Genomic DNA, 24,572 nt, shown 5'->3' with positions numbered 1-24,572 from the left:
GGATATAAGATTATTTCAAATTCTCTTAACGACAACTAAAAAATCTATCACTAGGAGATGGCTAAATCCAGCACCACCAACAATAGATGATTGGCTTGGAATAGTTTTAGAAATATTCAAAATGGAAAAAATAACATATTGTTTAAGAACCCAAAATGATCAATTCTATCTAATTTGGAACAAATGGATCGCATAAAACCCCTATTAGAGCTGACTTCACCTGAGCCTATGGTCCGTTAGACTTTATTTTATTGTGTTTTATTACTTCTTGTCACTCTATTATCTGACCTGGCTGGCAACATTATCTCCCACTGTTCCATGTAAATAGTTTCTTGTGTGATTTCCTGCTCCAAATTTTATATACTAAAAACTGGGAAGATCTACACTGTGAATGAAGATGCAGCTACTGTCATGTTATAATCTTGTCTTTCCAAATAAAGATACATTTTTTTTTTTAAAGAAAAAAGTAATTACGTAATACTCCCTGCCAACAGTAATTCATTACACTACTTGTTATACTACTTCTCTGTTACACCCCATAAATTTGGTAATTGCTTCTCAAAGTTCAGATGTGTGCCTCTGTGTGAATCACCATTAAGTGTAGCTAAGGCAAGGTAGCTTCTGTTTACCTGGGGGTCTTCAGTTGCCTGTGAGCAGTATTTTCCAAAGGCTTTGCCCAAAAGACGGGGAGTCACTCATGGAGCAACATTTCATCCACAACATCTCCAGCCACAACCTTCATCACTTGTACCAGTTGTCCACAACTGAAATCCAGTTTTGCTTGTTTAGCCAGTGCAGGGCTACAGCCGACCTCCACGGCCGCTTAAGGCTCACTTTTGGTGGGGTGTAGCTTAATGTTGTTGTGTTGTCAGTCATAGTAGTAGAGGTGTTTCAGACAGCAGGTTTGAGGATTTGTTTTTTGCAGTGGAAAGAGTTTTAGTGTGATGTACCTGCAGAATCAAAGTAATGGGAATATTTCCAGCCACTAGGGTAAGAGTTTCCAACTAGCTTGCTGCTTTCTTACGTGTGTACGCAGCAAGGATGCTTACTAATATGAGTGCGCTGATGTGATGCTGTATTTCAAGTCAGTAGTTATGTGATAACAAAAGTAATGTCTTAACGAGTTGTTTGGTTTAGGAGTAACTGTATTATTATTACTGAAATTTCATTTTAGATTTTGTAACTAGTTACACTTCTCGTTACTGGAAAAAGTAATCCCATTACTGTAACGCATTTTAGCCAAAACATGATGTTTTCCTAATCCAAACCAAGTGTGTTACAAAATCAAATTGAGAATTGAAATTTAATGTTTAAACATATCACCTACACATGAAAAATACAAATTTAAAATATCTGTGGTTGGCAGATGCATACAATGCCAAGATCTCTGAGCTTTGGCAGTGATATTGATATTTTGCATGTGACAATATATTAATAACACCAAAAAAGAGTATTGGGCTCACATAATCTTGCATTTCACCAACTTCAGGCAGGATTCTAATGTCCTCAGATGTTTTCAGGGCCAGTAAGTCATTTGTCTTTAACTGAAAAAACCCTTAATGTTCCTTGATGACTTAGATAATTTACTGAATAAGATATCACTGAAGTATGTTAACTATGACAATATCATGCTGTTATCTCACCCGTAATCACATAAAGTCATGAACAAGCAGATTTTATTGGTTACATTTCTGTAATTTCAGAAGAAACAACTCAAATACTTTATCCATTACACCGCAAGAAGCAGCAGAAACTGAAGGATTCAACTTCAACCTCATGCATACAGTGTCTTTTCAAAATAAACTTTCATGTTCAAAGCAAACAATGATTTCAGCACCAAAGCTACTTAGCAGTTACGACACTGTGTCAAAAACTGATAATACACCCATTTTGCTTGCTAGTCCAGTTGCCGTCTTTGTTTGCTTTCCTGTCACCATTTTGCTTCGAGATGCCCCAAATGAAACTCACTGTACACCAGGAGGAATATTTGTTTATAGTGGCAGGACAGAAGAGTCTTACAGGATTACAAATACACAAGTTTTGTTCAACAATCTGCTGCAGTTATACTCCTCAGTTTTTGACCAAACTGTAGGTAATTTGTGTAGGTTGAATGTAGTAATCCTTGTGAAAGTCTTGAAGTTAAAATTGGTGATCACATGAGTGCCACAGCATGGGGCTAGTATAAAGGATGAGCAATAACCAGCTTTAGAGTAAAACATAAGTAAAAGCAAATTGCACTGAATTATAATCATGTTCTGATGCGTTTTTATTGTAAATTGACCAAAATAAAACTGGCATTGATACCAATATTTGTCTGGGCTGAAGTCTAACGCTGGTTAGGCTGGTTCAACAATCTGCTCATATAATTTGAGCAGCAGCATGTCATTGAAATGCAAGGGAAGTGATCACATTACCTGCGATCACAAAAAAAAACATGCCTCACATTTCCTCCATTGTGTGTGCCCAAGGATCCAATGGAGAGGATGGGTTTCTTTAAGGGAAGGAAAGGTGACACAACACCTTCCCCAAGCTTACTTACTGGACTTGGTAGAATAAATGATACATAGCTAAACACAGGAAAACGCATATTCAGGGATGATCTGAGGTGGATTCTGAACAAGGTACAGAGTTGCACTCTTTGAGACAAAAAGTTAACACATTCAGCGTCAAAAGACACAACTCTGCACTTTGTTTTCTCAGAGCACGGCTTAATGAGCTCAACAAATAAAACACATCACTTAAGTGCTTGTCTCTGTTCTTCGTCACCAAAGACAAAACTGTTGCTAGCTTTGAAGCTAACAAGCACTGCCACAAGCACTTGGTTAGCAGTGACCACAAGCTGAAAGGGGTTCTGGGTCATTGTTGAGAAGGGAAACATTAATGATCCTCTACAACAATAGCCGTATCATTGAGTGCATGCACAGGACTTACAGTAAGGGTAGGGTAGGAGATGGGGCGTATGGCACTAAGACAATCACATACCTCTTTTCCCTGTTCAAACATTTCCCAGCAAACCAAAAAAAATCATTGAAATAAAAAGCAGAGAAGGAATAAGTCAATTTTGAATTACGAAGTGACAAATAATATGATTTACAGTCAAGTAAAAGGCATAGCATTCACAGTAAGTGAGGAGAAAGATTAAATAGACTAAGGATCTTTTAAATTTAAACAACCCTTTAAAATTCATGTTTCCTTCATGTGCATCTCTTTGCCCTCTGCCTTCATGATTTTTTCTCTTATCCTTCAGTATCTTTACAGCTCAGTGTTTGCCAGATAAACAGAAAAGCTGTTCTGCTGTGATATAAGGACAGACCTGATTGATAACTCTCCCCTGCTACTACGAACTTGCCTACATTTTAGAGTGTGTACTTCGTGTCAGACGTGGCTCGCCGTGTAGATAAGACACTGTATGATGATTTAAAGTAGCAGGTGGTCACTGGTGAGGGACTTTGTGTTTATGAATGAACATGAACCTTTGAGACCCCCAGTCAGGAGGAATACAAAATAGCTTGTTCAATTCATCTTCTGAAACTAATCTTTAGATCCCCTTTAGGTATATTGATAATTTTAAAAACTGTACTGGAGACAACGGTAAACATATTCAATGGAAAGTCCACAAATGGGATTTCTGAATATCCCCAATATAAAACAGACTCTGTGACTGATAAATCTGACAACACTCCCCATGGCTGCTGGAATACACTGCACTAAATTAAATTCCGCATATCTACACAGGTTTCCAACCAAACAAAACATAGAAAAAGGGCAGCATGAGGCTCTCATTACAGTGAACAGGCTGGCGTGGACAACTTCTTTTACTGCCCCTCCTACATTGATTTTAGGACAAGACTTCTCCTTTAGGGAGACTTGGACACACAACAGAGTGGAACCAGCAAAAGGTACAGAAATTTTTTCTCTGTAGGACCCTTTCCGTGATGTTGTTAGACACTCATACTAACAATGTGAGCCTGTTAGTGGCAAAAACAAACACTTTTAGTGTACGTACATTAATGGTGTGCACATGCCTCCTTATTTTGTTTTGCCTCTCTTATTACTGGACCAATTTCAAATATCGTTGTTCCCACAAGTTACACACACAAAAACATGGGAAAAAAATGGATTTAATTTGGAGTACCAAGCATACCATGCAGAAGCCTTTCTAAAATGAGCAGTGGCAAAAGTTACTATATTCTGTTATAATCAGTGAATAAGCAGTCAGTGTTAGCTAGCTAGTGGAAAAGTTGTCTACTTCCACATTGATATATATATACATATATATAAATATATACATAGTGTGTATGTATGTGTGTGTGTATACATATATATACATATACAGTACAGGCCAAAAGTTTGGACACACCTTCTCATTCAATGCGTTTTCTTTATTTTCATGACTATTTACATAGTAGATTCTCACTGAAGGCATCAAAACTATGAATGAACACATGTGGAGTTATGTACTTAACAAAAAAAGGTGAAATAACTGAAAACATGTTTTATATTCCAGTTTCTTCAAAATAGCCACCCTTTGCTCTGATTACTGCTTTGCAAACTCTTGGCATTCTCTCCATGAGCTTCAAGAGGTAGTCACCTGAAATGGTTTTCCAACAGTCTTGAAGGAGTTCCCAGAGGTGTTTAGCACTTGTTGGCCCCTTTGCCTTCACTCTGCGGTCCAGCTCACCCCAAACCATCTGGATTGGGTTCAGGTCCGGTGACTGTGGAGGCCAGGTCATCTGCCGCAGCACTCCATCACTCTCCTTCTTGGTCAAATAGCCCTTACACAGCCTGGAGGTGTGTTTGGGGTCATTGTCCTGTTGAAAAATAAATGATCGTCCAACTAAACGCAAACCGGATGGGATGGCATGTCGCTGCAGGATGCTGTGGTAGCCATGCTGGTTCAGTGTGCCTTCAATTTTGAATAAATCCCCAACAGTGTCACCAGCAAAACACCCCCACACCATCACACCTTCGTCCTCCATGCTTCACAGTGGGAACCAGGCAGGTGGAATCCATCCGTTCACCTTTTCTGCGTCTCACAAAGACACGGCAGTTGGAACCAAAGATCTCAAATTTGGACTCATCAGACCAAAGCACAGATTTCCACTGGTCTAATGTCCATTCCTTGTGTTTCTTGGCCCAAACAAATCTCTTCTGCTTGTTGCCTCTCCTTAGCAGTGGTTTCCTAGCAGCTATTTGACCATGAAGGCCTGATTGGCGCAGTCTCCTCTTAACAGTTGTTCTAGAGATGGGTCTGCTGCTAGAACTCTGTGTGGCATTCATCTGGTCTCTGATCTGAGCTGCTGTTAACTTGCGATTTCTGAGGCTGGTGACTCGGATGAACTTATCTTCAGAAGCAGAGGTGACTCTTGGTCTTCCTTTCCTGGGTCGGTCCTCATGTGTGCCAGTTTCGTTGTAGCGCTTGATGGTTTCTGCGACTCCACTTGGGGACACATTTAAAGTTTTTGCAATTTTCCGGATTGACTGACCTTCATTTCTTAAAGTAATGATGGCCACTCGTTTTTCTTTAGTTAGCTGATTGGTTCTTGCCATAATATGAATTTTAACAGTTGTCCAATAGGGCTGTCGGCTGTGTATTAACCTGACTTCTGCACAACACAACTGATGGTCCCAACCCCACTGATAAAGCAAGAAATTCCACTAATTAACCCTGATAAGGCACACCTGTGAAGTGGAAACCATTTCAGTGACTACCTCTTGAAGCTCATCGAGAGAATGCCAAGAGTGTGCAAAGCAGTAATCAGAGCAAAGGGTGGCTATTTTGAAGAAACTAGAATATAAAACATGTTTTCAGTTATTTCACCTTTTTTTGTTAAGTACATAACTCCACATGTGTTCATTCATAGTTTTGATGCCTTCAGTGAGAATCTACAATGTAAATAGTCATGAAAATAAAGAAAATGCATTGAATGAGAAGGTGTGTCCAAACTTTTGGCCTGTACTGTATATATATATATATATATATATATATATATATATATATATATATATATACATATATATATATATATATATATATATATATATATATATATATATATATATATATCTGTATGTATGTATTAAATATATATATTGATGTCTCCACAAGTATGAAGAAAAAATAAATCCATGCCTGACAAATGTGAGTTTTACAATCCCTCAGCAGTAATTATAGCCAAACTATCATGATTCTAATTAAGTGGGGACAAAACTCAATTTCAATACTACGTGTGGATCATAAACCCATGTATATAAAAAATTTTATCCAGAAAAAACACAGCTCCCTCGTTTACTTGCATCTGTTTATATGCAAGTCTTGCCTCTCCAATATGGCATCAACACTGATGTACGATTCAGTGACCAGTGAGGCATCTATAACCCTGTTTCCACCAAACACTTTGGATCGGGTACCTCTGGAACCAAAAGGAACCCCTCAGAGATGGTACCTAGGCCCTAGGTCTGTTTAGTGTTTCCACCACAAACCATCACTGCTCTGTCCATGGGATATTTAAAAACAGCAGGTTTGTGCATTTAGTCTTTCTCGGGCAAGCGCAGGGGTTTGGTAATGCCAGAGCCCACAGGAAGGACACTCCACGCCTCTTTCTTTTTAACTCCAAGTAAGGATTACAATGCATGCAGTTCACATAACCCAGTTGAAATTACTGCATATTTTTAAATGCTTGAAGATCCACTCATTATTAAAAGTGTATGCCATCCAAGAGAGGCAATAAAAACTAATGGAACAGTCAAAGTTGTAATATTGAAATTTAAGGTGCGTTGATGGATTCATGTCATCATCTCATGCATTGAGTAACTTTAGAGGTAAACGTTCCACCTTAAAAGTTGCCGGGAGTCGGCCCAGTGAATCAAGTTTTTTTTTTTTTCCCCCAGACTACAGTTGCTGAAAGACGTTACAAGCATCCCTTCATTTTATAGTAATACTTTACTAATATATGTAAGACCACGGTATGAACTGTGGTTACATAAGCTTCAAAACCAGCAACAACTCAGACCTGAGCAGAGTGACCATCCTCTATTGACATATCAACAGAGTGCAGTGTTTCTAGCTCCACCTTTTAGTACCAGATCAGCATGCTAGGTACTCCAACAGAGGGGTGACCGGAAATGGGGATGTTAGGAATGGTTCCATTGGTACCATCCACAACTTTTTGCAGTGGAAACAGAAAATATGTGTACCGAACTGAACTAAACTGCTTGGTGGAAATGAGGCTTATGTTTCTATAGCCATTGTCACTGCCTTTTTCAGCCAGACACCAGCCCATACTGTCATAAAAATGTAGGCCTGTGTGTGTGTCTGTGATGCATGCACGTGTAGCGGCACACTGACCTCAGCATGGTGTTCCTCGTTCTGCTGAAGCACCTCAATCACCAGCTCGGCCAGGCGAATAGTGTCTTCCAGTTTTTTAGCCGGGGTGACTAACCGCCCTACATTCTCTGGAGCACAAAGGTCAAAGGTCAGTATGGGCAGCCTCATAGTCTGATCAGAATCTGTTCCTTTTTCCTGTCTCCTTTTACTACTGTATGCATGCAACTTGAGGTATGCAAGAACATCCCTGGTCTGAGATAGAAAAGTGTGTATTGTTTCATAGCGTACTTAGATTGTAAAACAAAAAAAAAAAAAAAATACACAGCATGCATCTTATCCTGCTTACTCCTAACCACTGGAGCTGGAGGATAAAGTCACTCACAAATTTCGGATATAGCTGTTGCCTCAAAAGTGATCCTTAGCCCAGTTTACAGCCTCAGCCTAAATCACTGGGACAATCTCATGGTCATATAAAAAATACAAGCATGAAATATCAACTTGTTATAATTAGGGCTGGATATCAGACCTTAGTACCTTTGGACTAAAGACTGAATTGTGTTTGTGGCATGGAGTATAGAAAAGTTTGAATTAAGGTCAGATTTTGGCTGATTGAAATCATAATTGTGATAATTGTATACTATATATTTTTTAAGCAAAGTTCAAGTGCAACATTAAACACATTGTGCCTAGCCCTAGTTATACTGCAATTCCAGGGTTACTACATATAGAGTGCTGCAGGAATGAGTCCTAAATCCCAGAAATGAGTTGGCATTTTAGCACTTCTGGTTCTCTTGTCTTAAAATCAATGGATTTTTAGAATGGGTTTTTGGTTAGATGTCTGAGTCTTTGTTTAACACAAGATATTTTCACGTTTTGTTCTACCGCATCCAATACATAATTAGTAATAGGTAATTACCCTACTCGTGCATTTTGAAGCTTTTATGTGTCTCAGTAGCTCATAAGTAGCTAAATGAGACTACAGAGGTTGTTAGGAACATTAAATGTCATCACGCCAAACAGCGAAAGTCATCTGCTCACTAGCCCACATTTACCGCCTCACTGTTTTTATAGAAAAGGGAAATTCAACCTTATTTTGGGAAAAATATTAACATAAGTCACTGCCGAGAGACAAATAATATTCTGATCTTGTTTGAATTGTGTTATGAATTATACTTATTTGTCCATGAAACTGCTGAATGAACTACATCTCTTGTCTTGCACAATATACATCACCAACACCAGCTAGCTAGCTAGGTAACTTAGCACACACAAATGTAACGTCAGCTTAACTGATGTGTTTTATCAAGCCACTCATCTTTTTATCAGCTAGGAAGTGAAAGAACAAGCAAGACCCATTGCTCGTGTGCATCCCAGTACCAAACACAAAGGCATCACGGCTTCAGTGAGAGAGGAAGTTATGACATCACTTACAGGGGCTTTTGTGGTCATTCTAATTATGTATTTTCAGTCTTTTACCTAAAAAGTTTAACGACAAACTGCAACTATATCTGTTAAATTGACAAACATATTATGTATAATTAAGCAATAATTTAAAAAGGATCAAAACTTCTGTCGCTGTTGACTAATATAAAATAAGGTCCCATAGTGATCTACAGGAAGGGGAGGGGCTATGTCTCTCTTTACACATGCTCATGCCAACTATTCTAAGCAGTTAACACAGCCATGACCACTAGCTGGATCAGGTCACACTAAAAAAGAGGAAGGAGTTGGCAGCTCAGTGGTTGGGGGGGGGGCTCTTTTATAGCCTAGCGTTAGCTTTCACTTCTGGTGATTGCATTTACACTTCAAAATCATGATGTTAATTTGTAAATATTATCCTGCTGAACAAAACGTGAAAGTATCATAAACTTTCATTTGCTGCAGAACTTCCTTTCTTTTAATTTGCAAAATCCAATGGAAAAATACCACTGGCTTTTTGTCAAGGGAACCAGGGTGATGTTAACATCTGCGTTAGCCTACAGAAATAGACACTCATCCTTGCAGCAGCCTATTGTTAAAGCATTTTTGCAATCAAGACTATCCCCATGAGTGCTGAAAGCACTGTTAGGTGGCTGGATGTGGTGATGGCCTTGGGCATTGCATCTCTGTCACTGTGACAGAACAGTGATGATGTCATCCAGAGAAAACATGGACATTATGAGGGATGCAAACAGCATGTACATTAAACACTCATCATGCAGTAATGTGGTGGTTGCTTATCTCCACAGTATCTGACTTTACAGTGTGGGAGGTGAAGTTGCATCTCACTGTACTTGGATTATGAGTAAATACAGATTGCACTGAAGGTAATTTTGACTTGCATACTATTTCCTTTAGTATGTTGAGTGAGAGAACTGAATTTATACCACAGCCGCAGAATATACTCATTTCCAATGAGGTGACAGATGCTTAATGGCATCAACTTATGATGGGTTCAGCTGAGTGGAGGTTTTATGGTAGACTTTAGGAAGAGACCATGGTATAAGCATGATAATGCACTCCAAGGCTGTCTGATATGGAAGAGAATTGATTCTGAGGTGGAAACAACATGACTTAAAGCATAGTGCCTCCACTTCATCCATCATTGTCATATACCAGGATACCTTGTTGTGCTTTATCACTTACAGTAATGGCAGGATAAGGTTAGTGCTTGAGCTTTTTAGAGGGTGGCGGATTAATTCAGCAGTCCGAGTCAGTCACTTTAAGATTTGAAGCATTACCCATCCTACAAAGCAGCTGCAAGGATGCAAAAGACTGTATCTATTACCCAAGTCCTGGTAGGATTGAAGAGCAGAATGAAATGACAGTGCATGTCCTAAAAACTCCAAATTGTGTATGTGAGCTCTTGTGGCTCAGTGATGTTGTGGACAACACAGCAGGATGATGGACGATTGCCTGCTGGAGCTTAAGTCATGCTTGCATGGGTGAAAGATTCCACAGAATAGGACTTCTGTACTGGTTTAAAGGGGGGGGAGTTGACAACAAAGGGATAACTGTTGTCTACCAAGTTATACTTTGTTTGATTACCTTTTGTTTTTTAATGGACTCCTAGCCTGGGAATGAGACGAATCTGCAAACTCATGTTTCATGTTTCATGTTTCATTAGGTCTGTCAGTCAGGTCCCCCTCCTGTCCAGACAGATTTCCAGGAGAAGCTCCATTGAGGCATTTTTGAAACCAACCAAGATGGCTGCAGCTGATGTGGAACTTTCTGTTGAAGTACTATTTTTAAATTCTGATGGTAAAAATACTGATGGTGTTGCTCTGATATGTTGTAGGTCTGTTCGGTTGTGTCCCAAGGCATTTTGACCTACAGCCACTGAACCCCTTGGAAGTTGAAAATGAACAGAAAGTTTCCCAACTAACTCACATTCATGATTTCATCTGGCAATGTCAGACTAATGGATTCCAACCTTGTAAGATCTAATCAGGACAGCAAGTTGACAGTGTCATTATGTCAGCTTGAGACAGGACAGTTCAGGTTTTGATGGTTATCACTATTAAATGCTTCATTGGGATATTTGACATTTTATGACTAATACAGATATTTCTGGCATGTTGGAAGTTTAAAGGTATTATTTGACCACAGATTGTCTAAGTTGTTGACAAGTCCAATTGCAGTGAATCAAGTGCTTTGTCACTGCTGTGTAGTAGACACTTAGGATCTACTGGCTCTAGTATCATGCTAGGTATGTTAAAGAGACCATTAATCCCAAAATCAAAAATCCAAACAATAGCTCTTACTTGTACTGCTATCTATCTGTCTAGATTCTTTTGGTGTGAGTTGCAGAGTTTTGAGAATATCGGCCATAGAGATGTCTGCCTTCTCTCCAATATAATGGAACAAGATGGCATTCAGCTTATGAATGCCTCAAACCATTATTTGTAAAACTTAACAACGTCTCTTTCCAGAAATCATGACCTAATTGCTCAAGATAATCCACAGACCTTGTTGTGAGCAGTTACGTGTAGGAACTATTTATCTCCGACTGAACTAAACATGCTAACCTCATCACTGCACAGAAGGGAATGTGCATCTACTCTGGACTAGAGGCACTCTCCTCGGCTGAGCAGTAATGTCAATGTCCAGACACACCAAACTGACTTCAGAGAACTAGTGGCAACGAAAGCCAACTGTTGCATTGGCTGTTGCGTCACATCGCCTGTGTCTCAGCCAAAAAGATGCACAAAGCAAAGACAACAGCCGAAAACCAAACAGTATGTGTGTTTTGTGCCTGTGTCAGAGGAAATAACTCTTCACACCAGCAGATGGCGGAAGTTGGTATTTGTCATTCAAAAAGGAAAACCGAAAACTATCTTGATGCTAGTTAGCACATTAACAACACAATCCAATGTTGAATGGACAGATCATATATACCGTGAGCCAGTGAACAATAACACAAACCATCGGGAAAAGTTTCTGCTAAAGAGCTCAATGGCGAGAGAAAATAATCTTACCTCATGTAACAAATTTGTTTTGATCTCACTCACTCCTGTCTTTAGCTGTTTGGTTACTTTCCTAACTTCTGTTTCTCCTCTTGTGCGCTGAGCTGAACTGCAAATCAGAGTGATTTCATTCACCAACAGGATCTACCATCTCCAATGTCGATTCAACATGCTGAATCGGCCAAAAACAGCAGATGGGGGCCAACGAGGGCCAACAGTGCGGGGCACAAAGCACAGACTACAGCGACAGATGCCAACAGCCCAACACTGAACAACAGTGGACCGTCGGCTTGGTGTGTCAGGGCCTTGAGCTAGCTCAGTGGTGCCAGGTGAGCTAGCTGTAGATGCATGCTTCTTTCTCCACGGTGATATGGTTTGCAGTTATAGTTTGGTAGAAAGAAATTAAGTTCTACATAAATAACACTACAGGTAAGAGAAAATATTTTTTATTGATTTTGGGGTGAACCATTACTTTAATGCAGAAATCTAGGATGTTGTTTAAGATCTTAAGTGACCTTAGAAATAATAATTCAGTATCAGCCACATCCAATTTCTTGTATTTTACACCTTTCTGAAAGAAAAGCCTATGGATTAAAATACTTTAAATGTCACTTGCATTCAAACAGTGTTTTCTACCATGTGTGGATGCTCGCATTCTATGGCTCTCTTGGGTTACTCATTGGCAGAAGCAATTTTTACTCACAACGTGTGAATCATCTTGAATATTGCTCTTTCCATTTGTCAGTCATTAATTCATTTCTGCTCTCTTGTTGTGTCTTGTCAATGTTATACCAGCTCTTATGCTTTTAAAAAATGTGTATCATTTGTGCAAGGTCCAATTTAAAGTAGTATTTAATATTCTTATTTTATCATTGCGAAACTGCAGTTCAGTTAAATATTTGCAATATACCGCAAAGGGGGTGTGAAGATTGGTGGTCACAGCATTCCTGAAACATGTTCTTTGAGGTTTCGCTGCAGGGATCAGGAAGGTAGTGACAGGAAGGTAGTGACAGGGTCTATGGTGGTATGGTTTAAGATAGACTGAGAAATGAGCTAACAGCAGAGATTAGACATACAGTACAACATCACCTGGATCCTTCAGTTTTTCCTGAGATTTCTCCACTAAGTAAAGTTTTTTTTAATTTAAGGACAGGTTGCAAGGATGGAGAGCAGGCAGAAAGAGGTGGGAAAGTGTCAGGTAGAGGGGGTGAGAGAGAAGAGATTATTCAATATAGGTAGTATAAACTGAGTAATACAGGACAGACGAGGTCAGTGACAGGACGAGTCAGAAATGAAGGTAGAGGTTAGACTGACTGTTCAATAACAACACATTCAAAATATATCTTCAGCCTCAGACCAAAAGGTTTCATCTTTCAGTGTGATTTATGAAACAGAAAACTTTAGAGGGGGCATGGGGGAAAAAAACACATAAAACAAAGCATCACTTTGACCTAAAATCCAGTATGATGAAATCTGTAAAATCATAAAAACCTGTGAAAATCATTGTAAAATTGTATATGCCATCAGTATCAGCACTTAAAGGTGTTTTCATTCAAAGACAGAGGCACATCCACAATAGGAACATGTAACATTTCCTTTGACAACTCACCTAAACCTGAGTCCAAAGATGTGTCACTCAAATGATTGAGAACAAAATAAGATGGCCTTTCAATAACTGCATTATGTAGGTGTCCTGTTTGAATGTACCATGATCTTAAACACTTAAAAGATTTACACACAAGCAAAGTAAAAATGCATTCAAGTCGCAGACAGACAAAGAACAGGGGGTTTGGGTAGGACAGAAAAAAGCTCACAGAAAGATTAGAATGTGTTTAAAGTGACTAAGAGACAAACTGAGCTTGAAAGACATCAAGAAGCTGTAACAGGTAGACTTTACAGACTAAAACAACAGATACAAATGAACCAAATGACATCTGGGATGACAAAAATGTGAAAACGCTTGTTGTGGTTGGCGTGCACTGGTTGTAGAGAAAAATAAAAGGGTGCAGAGGTGGGGGGGTGGGGCTGGGGAATGAGGAAGGTACTCACGAATGGTTAAATCCATGACTTGAGACGCCAAGCAGAAGACAGGATGCTCATACATCTCTCTCTTTTTCCCTACAGAGAAAGAGGGAGGATACCGAGGCATGCGAGAGGCCAGGGTCAGAGAGACGAGTACAGAGATCACCAGGGTTCGACCAATATGAGGTTTTCAGGGCCATTACCTGCATTGTTTGTGCTGCTATTTAGTATCCTACAATTTCACATATTTCAAGCCATGAAAGCATATTGGTGTATCAGTGTTCAGTTAATTAAAATCTTAAATCTTAAATCAAAGGTGCAATATGTATCATTGAGCCCATCCATCCCGAAAACACGCCCCATAGGTTGTTTGTACGAGCAGTTTATTATGACCCATGTTTATGTTTAGTGTAGGTAGTGAGCTCTAGCAGCCATAGAAAATATGATGGGAGCACAGGAGGAAGTCAGGTGACATAGTATAAAGAGTAACAAAGTTCAAGTAGGGCAGAGATCACAGTGGTTGATGGGTCAAACAGACACAGGACTTTCACCCAACAGACTGCTGTACTTGTACGGTGTTACATTATTTCTAGTTACATACGTAATATTACGTTACCTGAAGTCATATTACTTAACATCACATAGTCACATTACATTGAATACATAATCTCACGATAAGTATCTAACATGATGATGCCCAACCATGATTCTTTTGCTAAAATCTAACCTCACCAGAAGGGGCGCTAATAACCGCTCTTGTGGGTTGCATGAAAGGGTGGGAACATGTGACCGATGAGGTCATATGAGTTGGAGGACTTGTTGGTATCTTTTTGAGATCTTAAATTACTATTTGCAAATCAGAAAGAAAATTGCTCCCAACAAAAGAGTACTTTGACAACAATGCAACTTTGCAGGAATATTGTTTTAGCAGTACTTAGTCCTAGACCAAGCTGCAAGGTCAGGCTACAGTCTACCCTTTTTACAATACACAACGTTTCTGATATCAAAATTAACATAATTTTACACTATCCCTGCTATACTTATGTCAATATACATACATTTTAATACACATCTGTTAAATATTACCTTAAAATTATTTCGTGTGCCAATCATTTTCAGGTTCCTCTCTACAGCTGTCCCATTAATTGATTCCTATTAAATCATACTGACTTTCCTTTATTTTTAGGATACTCTAGGTAGTACTTTGGTTTACAATTTTTTATAGCTAATTTTTAACATTTCAGAATTATCAATACATCACAAATTAACAAAATCTAATTTGCTTTTTGATTTCAACAAAAGTTATAGTTGTTGTCAACAAAGTGACAGATGAGCTTTAAACCACAGACAGACACTGAGCTGATGTAATGTGATACATATCTTTGTAATGACTCTATTTTGTTTGTTTTACTATTTGTCTGCTTTTACAATGTTGCCTACAAGAAACTGATTAAAGTTACTATATGATTTATTGTTTTACCATAGTAACACTGGTGTGTCAAACTAAAGTAATAGGTCGAGTACTAGCACTGTAATAATCAGTTAAAATGCTACATAAAGCACCTTTGACAGCTTTCCTTACAAATATGTCCTTAAACTTCATCAGGTCATCACATCTCATATCTGAGTTGGATGACACTGACTGATCCATGACCAGGATTTTTATTGATACGCCAAAGTCAACAGTTCAAAGATTACAGGCGGTCTACTTTGGATTAACCATTCGTTCTGCCAAGCAGAGGTAAAATCTGAAATACCAGAGGTTTTTTTCCCATCGGTCAAAAAGCACACCAGTATGACGGAAAGAGGTTTTGGGGATAATCAACAATCACAACTGAGAAACTAAGGTTCATCATCCTTAGTGTCTTCAGGGAGGTAATGATTTCTTTACAGACATCGTCTTAAATTGACCATGTTAAGTAGATCAATTAGGGTAACTGAACAACAGTATTTTGGGAAATATAGTTATTTGCTGTCTTGTACTATTTTTAATGCATTAGCTGATTTTAGCAAGGCAACCTCCCTCTGATGTGACTTGCAGGTCAAGCACTTCTTGGCTTTCAACAAGAGTTTCTACTATAATTGACATTTCATACAGTTAGAGATCAAGAGAAACAGGGAGTGCATAGGTGGACAAGTCAGAAAGAGAAATTAACCTCTGACCCTCACCCCTGCAATGTGACTCTTGGTAGTTCTACAACTTTTCAGGATTCATTTGTGAAACCAATCTCATTTAAATGCAATCCAACATGTTTGCTAGTGACACACGCTCTTGTATGACAGGGATATTACTCAAGAGACAAGTGATACCAGTTTTACCTGTGTTTGTCCAGTACAGGTAGAGCTTGTATATGTTTAGCCCAGCTTAGCCCAGAGAAAAAAATCACTTCTTGGGTTCAGGTTAAGGTTCAGGTTCAGGAAGACTTAGCCTTCAAGCTCTTTTTCTAACTAGAATTGACACTTTACATACAACAGTATGCCTCAACGAACCAGTCAAGTTGCAATTCAAGATTACATCCATATCTGTTAAAATATGGACACTTCACACACACATTCCCCCCCAGCAGCACAGAAGATCTATACAATCAGCTCAATTTCAAGGTGGGCACCCAAGATTAGTTACTTAATTCAGTATCTGACCAAATGTCTCCCCTTCTGTTCCTGAGTTATGATGCTAAATAATGACCAGAAAAGTGCTTTGTAAATATATAAATGACACAGTGAAGTTGACCTTTTACCTTTTGGATATAAAACGTCATTACAACATCACTATATCCTATTAGACATCCGTGTGAAATTTTGTCAGAATTAGCATGTGAATTCGTGAGTTATGGCCAAAAACATGTTTTGTGAGGTCACAGTGACATTGGGCCTCATTCATTAATATCTGCGCAGAAATGTTCTTACTCTCCGCAAAAAATAAGTACTTGCGCAAAATCACCGTCGGATTCATGACACGTGTGTACCGGCCAATTTTGTTCTCACCACCGTGCGTATGTTAGTAAATCAGAACCATTCTAAATTGACAGGCGCATGTCCGCGATCTGCAATCAGCATACTACCACGCCCCCATTTCTCCATATAAGGAAACCGCTTGCCTAGAGGTGATTCATGAATGAAGGAAGCGGTTACGCGAGGAGAGAAGTAGTAAATTTCACAGTTTGTTAGAAGTGATGGCGCCAGGTCTTACAGGAATACCATGGGTCATTGTAAGATTGTGGAGGACACAGCATGCCAGGATGATCTTGCACACCTTCTCAGGGGTATAAAGTAGTTTGCCACCGGCCGTATCTGATCCAAACACATCCAACGGCCCTTAAGCACGCCAAAAGTGCGCTCTACGGCGCGTGTGTGGGCATGTATGTTATTATAGCGCACCTCTTGAGGGGTTTCAGGGTTTGCGTATGGTGTCATCAGCCATGTTTTAAGGCCATATCCCCGGTCACCTAAACAATATAACATTTTAACATTAACGGAATAGAGACTTACTGAAAATACTAACTTAAAACAATTGAAATAAAAGACTAGAACAAAAGATGCTCACCAACAAGCCATCCACTTCTCACAGCACCTGCCTCCAAACGCATTCCCACTGTACCAGCGGGCCACAGCCTTAAGGATATAGCAGTCGGCATTACAGATCATCTGCACGCTGATGGAGTGATAGTTTTTCTGTTCATGTTATTGTTAATATTTTAATTGTCACAATGATGAGGGTGAACGTGTGTCAATTTCATGGTAATTTAATCCATTTGGCCAATATATTAATAAATTAATTATTTTAAAAAAATGTTAATTAAATCTCTTTTTCATGAATGTGGTTTTATAGACTCTGCATGTACTTAAAAGGTATGTTTGCATTTTCTAAGTCAGTTCGGCCTTCCTCATTTGTGCGTATGTATGGTCTGAGGCAGTTCTAAATTTGTTCGCAGAGTAAGAACAAATTCGGGTAAGAAAATATTGATGAATCCCGGATTTGTGCGTCAAACGATCGTACGCACAGTTTAAGCACAGATTTGTGCATACACACTGTTTGTGAATGAGGCCCATTGACCCTCAAATTCTAATCAGTTCATTCCTAAGTCCAGTGGACATTTGTGCCAAATATCAGGAAACTCCCACAAGACATTCTTGAAGTATTGAGTTCGCTAGAATGAGACAGATGCAAGGTCACAGTGACCTTTGACCACCAAAATCTAATCACTTCATCGTTGAGTCCAAGTGGACGTGTATGCCAAAAAGAAATTCCCTCAAGGTGTTCCTGAGATATCACTTTCACAAGACTGGGACTGACGGAAAACCTGAAAACATGCCTCCAGCCACCGCTATTGCTGGCATGGAGTCAAAAATTACAATACAATACAGTGACTACACCCAGCATCTCAAAAAGCCAGTCCTCACAGAGAGTTTGGCCAGTTAGAGGTTGGTTCTGTGAACAAATTAGATGGCTCTTGAATGGCTTGGTGATTAGCTTCCTAATTAACAAGGTGCAACTTGTAAATAAGACAGGAGTTGTTAATGGTGTGCTTTTTACTTTCAGCTGAGCTTTGTGCTAAGCTAGTCTAAACACATACAGGACCTATCTCTGTACCGCACATACAGGTATGAAACTGATATCACTTTGGCTAAGACAGCAAAAAAGCATACTTCCCAAATGTCAGTGATGCTAAAGAACTTTAGAGTCACAGATACAGTAGGTTAAGTGCAATCTGAAGAATTATCACAACTGTAACAAAAAAAAGAAGAAATAAAGAAAACATAAAAAGGACAGAAGAGAAAAAAATCTGCACTAAAATAGGTATACCAGATAAGTGTTCCGACTCAGGTTAGGATAAAATGTTTCAGATGTCTGCAAAATATTAATGATGCCTATTAAAGTAAACCTGGACCATGCAACAGAAAAAAACACTGAACTGCCACAAGAAGCAGTCCCATAATGTCTTGTTTATTGGCCTTCCTGTTTTCAAACAGCAGCAGTTTTCAAGAAGCAGCAAAAGCCAATAGACAAAGGAAAGAGAAAAGTGAGTATGGAAATCATCACAGAGCAAGGAAGAGGAAGGCAGAGAAAGGGAAGAGAAGGAGCATCACTTCGGCTACCAGGCAGGTCAAAGTGGGAGACAGAGGCAGTTTAGGACTTGGCTGAAAAAGAAGCTGAGGCATGGTGGACAGAGTCAGCGTAAAGACTGAATTGAATGCATTTTTACTTACTGTACATTTGCTACTAAAATAAGCTGAAGGTAAGGCAAAATAAACAGAGCATTTGGATTAAAACAACTGTCATGCCATCTGCAGCTGTGAAGAAGAACTTAGAAGTTAGGCTTTGTTTTGAAATTCAGACTTAAAATTAATAAACACAGTAAAATAAACAACAGTACTGTATGGCTGCTTCAGTCTAAGGATCCCTACTGAAAACGTACATCTGCAGCAAGTAGCTTTATGTACATTAGTAGTAACTAGGGATGTCAGTTTCAGTTACCCATTAACTGGTAAATAAGTGGTTCATTTTTAAGGAAAAAAAAGCAAAATAACAAGAAATACAAGTGGTGCTTTCTTGTTGTCATGTGCTTTATTGATTCAGTGAGCTTTAGTGCAACATTTTAAAACGCTAACCATTAAGAAGTGGTGAAATTTAAATAATATTGCGATGTAAATGTCTTGCCCTCTATTTTCTTTGCTTTGCTGTCATTCATGTGACCAGCTAAGTTTAACTGTGGAAACATGGTGCCCACTGCCCACCCTTGGCCACTCTGCACTGCACACCATGTGGATTAACTGGGAGCTTGCTAGCTGTGCTGCTTGCTCGGTGATCACCACTGGTAATGCCGTCCTGACCCAACCGGTACAGCATTGCTGCGTAAATATCGTGCCCACTCCCCAGTCTCCCCCCAAGACTGCCCTGGTGAGTTAGCAGCTTCATTTTGTGCCCCAAACCTCTTAAGCATTGTTAACTAGTCTATGTTAGCACCACTAGCTGTGTTGACACTGCTAACAGTGTTAACAGAGCTAACAGTAATAACATAGTTAACAATGCTTAAGAGGTTTTGCAGTACAGTATTAAGCTGCTTACTCACCAGGGCAGACTTGGGGGGCAAAGGGTGGAGACAATGTTTTCACAACAAAGCCATCCTGACACCATGTAGTCAGGACAACGTTACTAGCGGTAAACGCTGAATAAGCAGTGTTGCTAGCTAGCTCAGCCAAGCTGTGTGGTGCAAAGTGCAGAGCAGTCAAGGCTAGCTAACCAATGTAGCATGAATACCTTATAGCTTTTTTAATGTGGTAAAGCATAGTGCTAGTGCTATTATTAAGGGTAGCAAAATTAACTTATAGACCAACATGTATAACCATATTCTCAGCAGTTAACAGATTAATGGCTGACCTTTGACATCCCTAGTTGTAACTTATAGAAGTTATTCCCAAAGCAGCAAACCAGAGACAGTTAATGTCTTCACCTTTTCATTCTAACAGTTGGAAGACAATGATGTCTACACACCCTGGCCAATAAAAACAGTACTAAAAACAGTAGTTTTTTCATCAGTGTTTGTCAGTGTTATTTCATTTTATCCTTGCTTGGTTACAATTGGAGAACACTTTTGACTGGCTTTCTTGTAACAACCACGTTATATAACCACATTTAACAAACTCTGCCCCACTGAGCTTTCACATCTGAATTCTTATGTGACAGGAAACTCTTGCAGTAACTCTGACTGACTGATAAGGCTTAGAGTTGTTACATTAACAGATGAATCAAGACAGAACACCCATGCTGCGTTTTAACTATACTACTACCAATACACGGGAGCAGTGTGAACTTACCCTCCAGTTTTGCGTACTCTGACAAACGTTGGTAGTTGACCAGAGCTGCCTGCTCCAGACACTTACGGATCACAGCCTTGACTTCCTCTTGTGGAACCGGAGTGACAATATCTTTCATGAGAACCTAGGAAAGACACAGCAAGAGTTTTTATTTTCAGCGTACAGCAAAGCTTATCGTGACAAGACAAATAATGACAAATGTCAACCACTAACAACATGTTTGACTGAAAAACTATTTTTACATCAGAAGGAAAGTGGGCCACACACAGAAGACACATTTATACATTTATATGAATAAATAATGACACACTTACTGTGTGTATAAGAATACTGGCACTGATATTAAGTTTTTGTTTTCTGAACTAACTGCACACCAGGGCTTGACCTGAATATTTGACTGTGATTGGATATTTGTTAATTGAGAGTCCGCCTGCACACACAGGACTAACTGTTAGCATCACACAGCTAACATTACCTAATGATTAATAACTGGTTTATCGACAAAGTTGAGCCATTTTGGTGGTGATGGGAGTTTGTTGGAATTGTTGCATGGCTCAATGATGCATGTTAGCCACTACTGTTGTGTTAGCTCGTGCTAACCTGGCAGATGGTGGAGCGACTCCCAAGATGAAACAAAAACAGGACTTTTACCCAAAAGACTGCTGTTCGTGGCCCGTGTGAAACTAAGACTCAACATGATGTGTTAGGTGACATACTCGTTAACTTACTTACGAAAGTGAACTTATGTAAAAAACATACTTACTTTGACCCAAACTATGATCATTTTCTAAACCTAACCAAGTGTCTTTGATTTGAAACTTAGAGCCACTGATCAAGCTGCAGTAGGCTATTTGACGTTTGGAGTCAAGAGTGTGTCAGCTACACATACGCCAACTTTTTCTGAGCTTGTTTATTTCATAATAGAAATCTAAATTAATTGAAAAAAAAACTTGAATGGATCTGTCCAGCAATAAAGATGACTTACCCTTTCAAGCAAGGACAGAGTTGCTTTCAGCGCTCCCTCTGGCCGTCCAAATGGAAAGCAGTACCTGTTGAAGAGGTTGGACTTTCATGTTAACCTTTATCAGTCCAGTTAGGCATGAGATCAGCACATGGTTGTTGTACGCAGTTCCTACCTGAAGTGTGTAATCTGGTTCTCCAGAAGCACCCGAAGCCTCTCCTTGATCTCCTCAAAGCGCTCCTTCTCTTCCACAGTCACTGTGCCAATACCATCAGGCCTGAAAGACAAGAGGAAATACTAGCAATTAAAGGTTTTGCGGTCTCTCCAGGCGGCCTGTCTTTCAGAGCTGGGGAGTTGAGTAGTCTACAGTACCAACTGAACACAGAAGAGAGACTTTTAAAACATTTGGTGAAAATAGTAAATATTTCTGAATATCTTTGTTTAATTTACATATACATTTACACATTATTGATGCCTCTATGAATCGCTACAGGTTCTAGGAACACAACAAACCACTGTAGGACACAGTATACCAAAACAGCAGCCAGGTCCCAGCACCATGGGGTTAGGGCAGACCTCCAGGGTGCCTTTTTCCACTTGTAGCACTGGTGTTCCCTACTGAAAATGTTAGGGGCTCCAGGACTATATTTAGGAGCAACATTTAAATTGACAATCATTGCAACATGTCCATATTTTTCTATCTTCACTGTATTACTAATAAATGCTTTGGTAATAAAAACACTATTTAAAGAAATAATGTACTTTTTATTTAAAAGGAAAAAGTCACAAACACTTCGCTACTTAGTTCTGAAGTTTGCTGTTGTTTGCTGCTCAATTTATCAATGTTTACACCTCAAGTATTTAGAAATGCAGCTATTTCAGGCTGCACTAATGTGGGGCATTAATTTTGGCAATTTTCCAAATTGATACAATAAAAATGCTCAATTTTGACTCTATAAGTTGTCAGGGTTGTCTTTTATTGAAATGTAATCATTTTCAAGGTGTTTTTCCAGCAACCCAAAATCAAGGAACAAAGTAATTTTTCCTCAGAATTTAGTGGGATTCCTTAATTCATAAGGGACACAGGGAGCATGTTTTACAGGTCCTGTGACAACGATCAAATAAATCTTATATTCATATATGTATTTTCTATACTCTTCCTTAACACCTTATTTTGAAAAGCAGGCTTAGTGACAAATATCCTGGACCACTTCATCGAGTTAACCATAAAGGTCAGAATACAGGGGCACCCCAACAACAATTTTTTTTGATCATGGAGACGTGAGCAACTGCTAGCCTGATGCAGAAACATCAGATGCTGCTTCTGAACCACCCGAGAAACACAGCTGACCAAGCAAATGGCTGCAGTCAAGCTCGCCATCACTTGCATCTCTGTGGTCAAACCAGTCGCGGCTTAATTGGAGACTGAAACAAGCGGAGCCGAGCAGTCTCAGCGAGTAGAGCAGAGAAGACACCAGTGAAGCAACACAAACACAACAATTCTCACTCCTTCCTGATGTTTTACGATACATGACGGGAAAAAAATGGGGGGCATATTTGCAAGTTGCACTGGTGCTTCTACTTAAAAAATGAGTAATACTGACTCCAAAAATGTTCACAAAGTGTGACTAAATGGTCACAGCCTGGAGCCCTGGGTTAAGATCATGGATGTATAAAGAGAACTGGATACAACATTGGAGGCAGGTCCCTGTTCATTCCTATTCATCAAGACCACATGATGTCACAGTGTTTTCACGCCGCCATATTTGTGTCCTCCCACAGCAGTCAGGTCACAGGTCACAACGTTGTCACGTTACCAAAACAAGTAGAGTAGGAGGAAAATCAGTGAGAGACCGAAAATTTATGTTCATTGAACGATGCCAGGAATATGTTGTGCTGTTGGCTGTGATACCAGTCGACAAAGAAACCCCAGACTGCAGTTTTATTCCATCCCAAAGGATGTAGACTGGCAGAATAAATGGTTGGCTGCGATAAGAAGAGACCACTGGCAGCCAACAGCTAACTCCAGGTTGTGCAGTCAACACTTCGTGTCCGGTAAGTCCTCAACTCTAATTTTTATTTTAGTCTTTGAAAACCCCTTACAAAACACGCGAAACATGATTAACTTCAGATGCCATATGATTAACACCGACAGCCAGACACTACATTACCTAACGTGATGTTAGCTACCTCAATGGAGATTCACATTGTCTTATGCTAATGTTAGCTAACGTTATCTGATTACGGTACACTCAAAAGCTTGTGGTTTAGGCTGATGTCATACCTACTCTTGTCGTGGTGTGGGTCCTTAAATATAATACACACTCACCGGCCACTTCATTAGGTAACACTTGTGCGGTCTAATGCAATTCAATCCAATGGTTATGCCATAAATGCTATTTTTAAGAAGCTTATACATTTTGGGTTTTTGTTGACATTGTCAAGAAGGTGATAATTATACATTATGTGCTGGTGTACTGGAGTGCATTATATTGTGCGGTGTTCTCATAATTTTGCCCAATCCATTAACATATATTGAGGGGGACAAAATATTAGGAACACTTTAATATATTACACTCCAGCACGCCAGCACCACCCAGTACAACCTTAATAATAAACATAAAGTGTAATTATCACCTTTCTGACAATGTCAACAAAAACCGAAAATGTAAAAAGCTTCATAAAGTTGAATCTCCGTCTGTGTGTGAGGTGTGAGGTGTGTACTGCCATAGCAAAACTGAGGGGTATGGTCAAATCGGACACAGCTCAGCTGAGGAGGACGACATCAATGTTTACATCTCGCCCTGTTACTAGCACAAGCCTCTTGTCCATGCACGCTTCCCCCTGGTTGGTGAAAGGGTTGGGGATTTTAGTATGGTAGAAAGAAAATAGTTCCTACATGAAACTGCTCACAACAAGGTCTGTGGATTATAGATTGGATAGATTGTATCGGATTGTTTGCATCATACCAGAAGAGACACGCTACCAGCTCGTACAGGCT

General features: G+C 39.4%; 1 protein-coding gene across 6 annotated transcripts in view; it reads right to left on the bottom strand.

Annotated features, from left to right (window-relative positions):
• Nucleotides 1-24,572, bottom strand: part of cadpsa (Ca2+-dependent activator protein for secretion a) — a 278,770-nt gene that overhangs the window by 79,128 nt on the left and 175,070 nt on the right. For 3 of the 6 annotated variants that reach the window (XM_078172262.1, XM_078172289.1, XM_078172354.1), the window contains exons 14-19: nucleotides 21,747-21,848; nucleotides 21,596-21,659; nucleotides 20,611-20,734; nucleotides 13,822-13,890; nucleotides 12,862-12,894; nucleotides 7,349-7,455 (exon numbers count right to left, since the gene is read on the bottom strand). In XM_078172262.1, coding sequence (XP_078028388.1) covers nucleotides 7,349-7,455; nucleotides 12,862-12,894; nucleotides 13,822-13,890; nucleotides 20,611-20,734; nucleotides 21,596-21,659; nucleotides 21,747-21,848 — 499 coding nt within the window. The remainder of the gene's footprint in view (nucleotides 1-7,348; nucleotides 7,456-12,861; nucleotides 12,895-13,821; nucleotides 13,891-20,610; nucleotides 20,735-21,595; nucleotides 21,660-21,746; nucleotides 21,849-24,572) is intronic. The other 3 variants (XM_033625614.2, XM_078172314.1, XM_078172334.1) reach the window with 2 other exon arrangements.

This window comes from Epinephelus lanceolatus, chromosome 1, assembly GCF_041903045.1.
Source record: "Epinephelus lanceolatus isolate andai-2023 chromosome 1, ASM4190304v1, whole genome shotgun sequence".
NCBI classification, from domain to species: domain Eukaryota; kingdom Metazoa; phylum Chordata; class Actinopteri; order Perciformes; family Serranidae; genus Epinephelus; species Epinephelus lanceolatus.
This window is presented reverse-complemented; position numbering and strand designations above follow the sequence as displayed.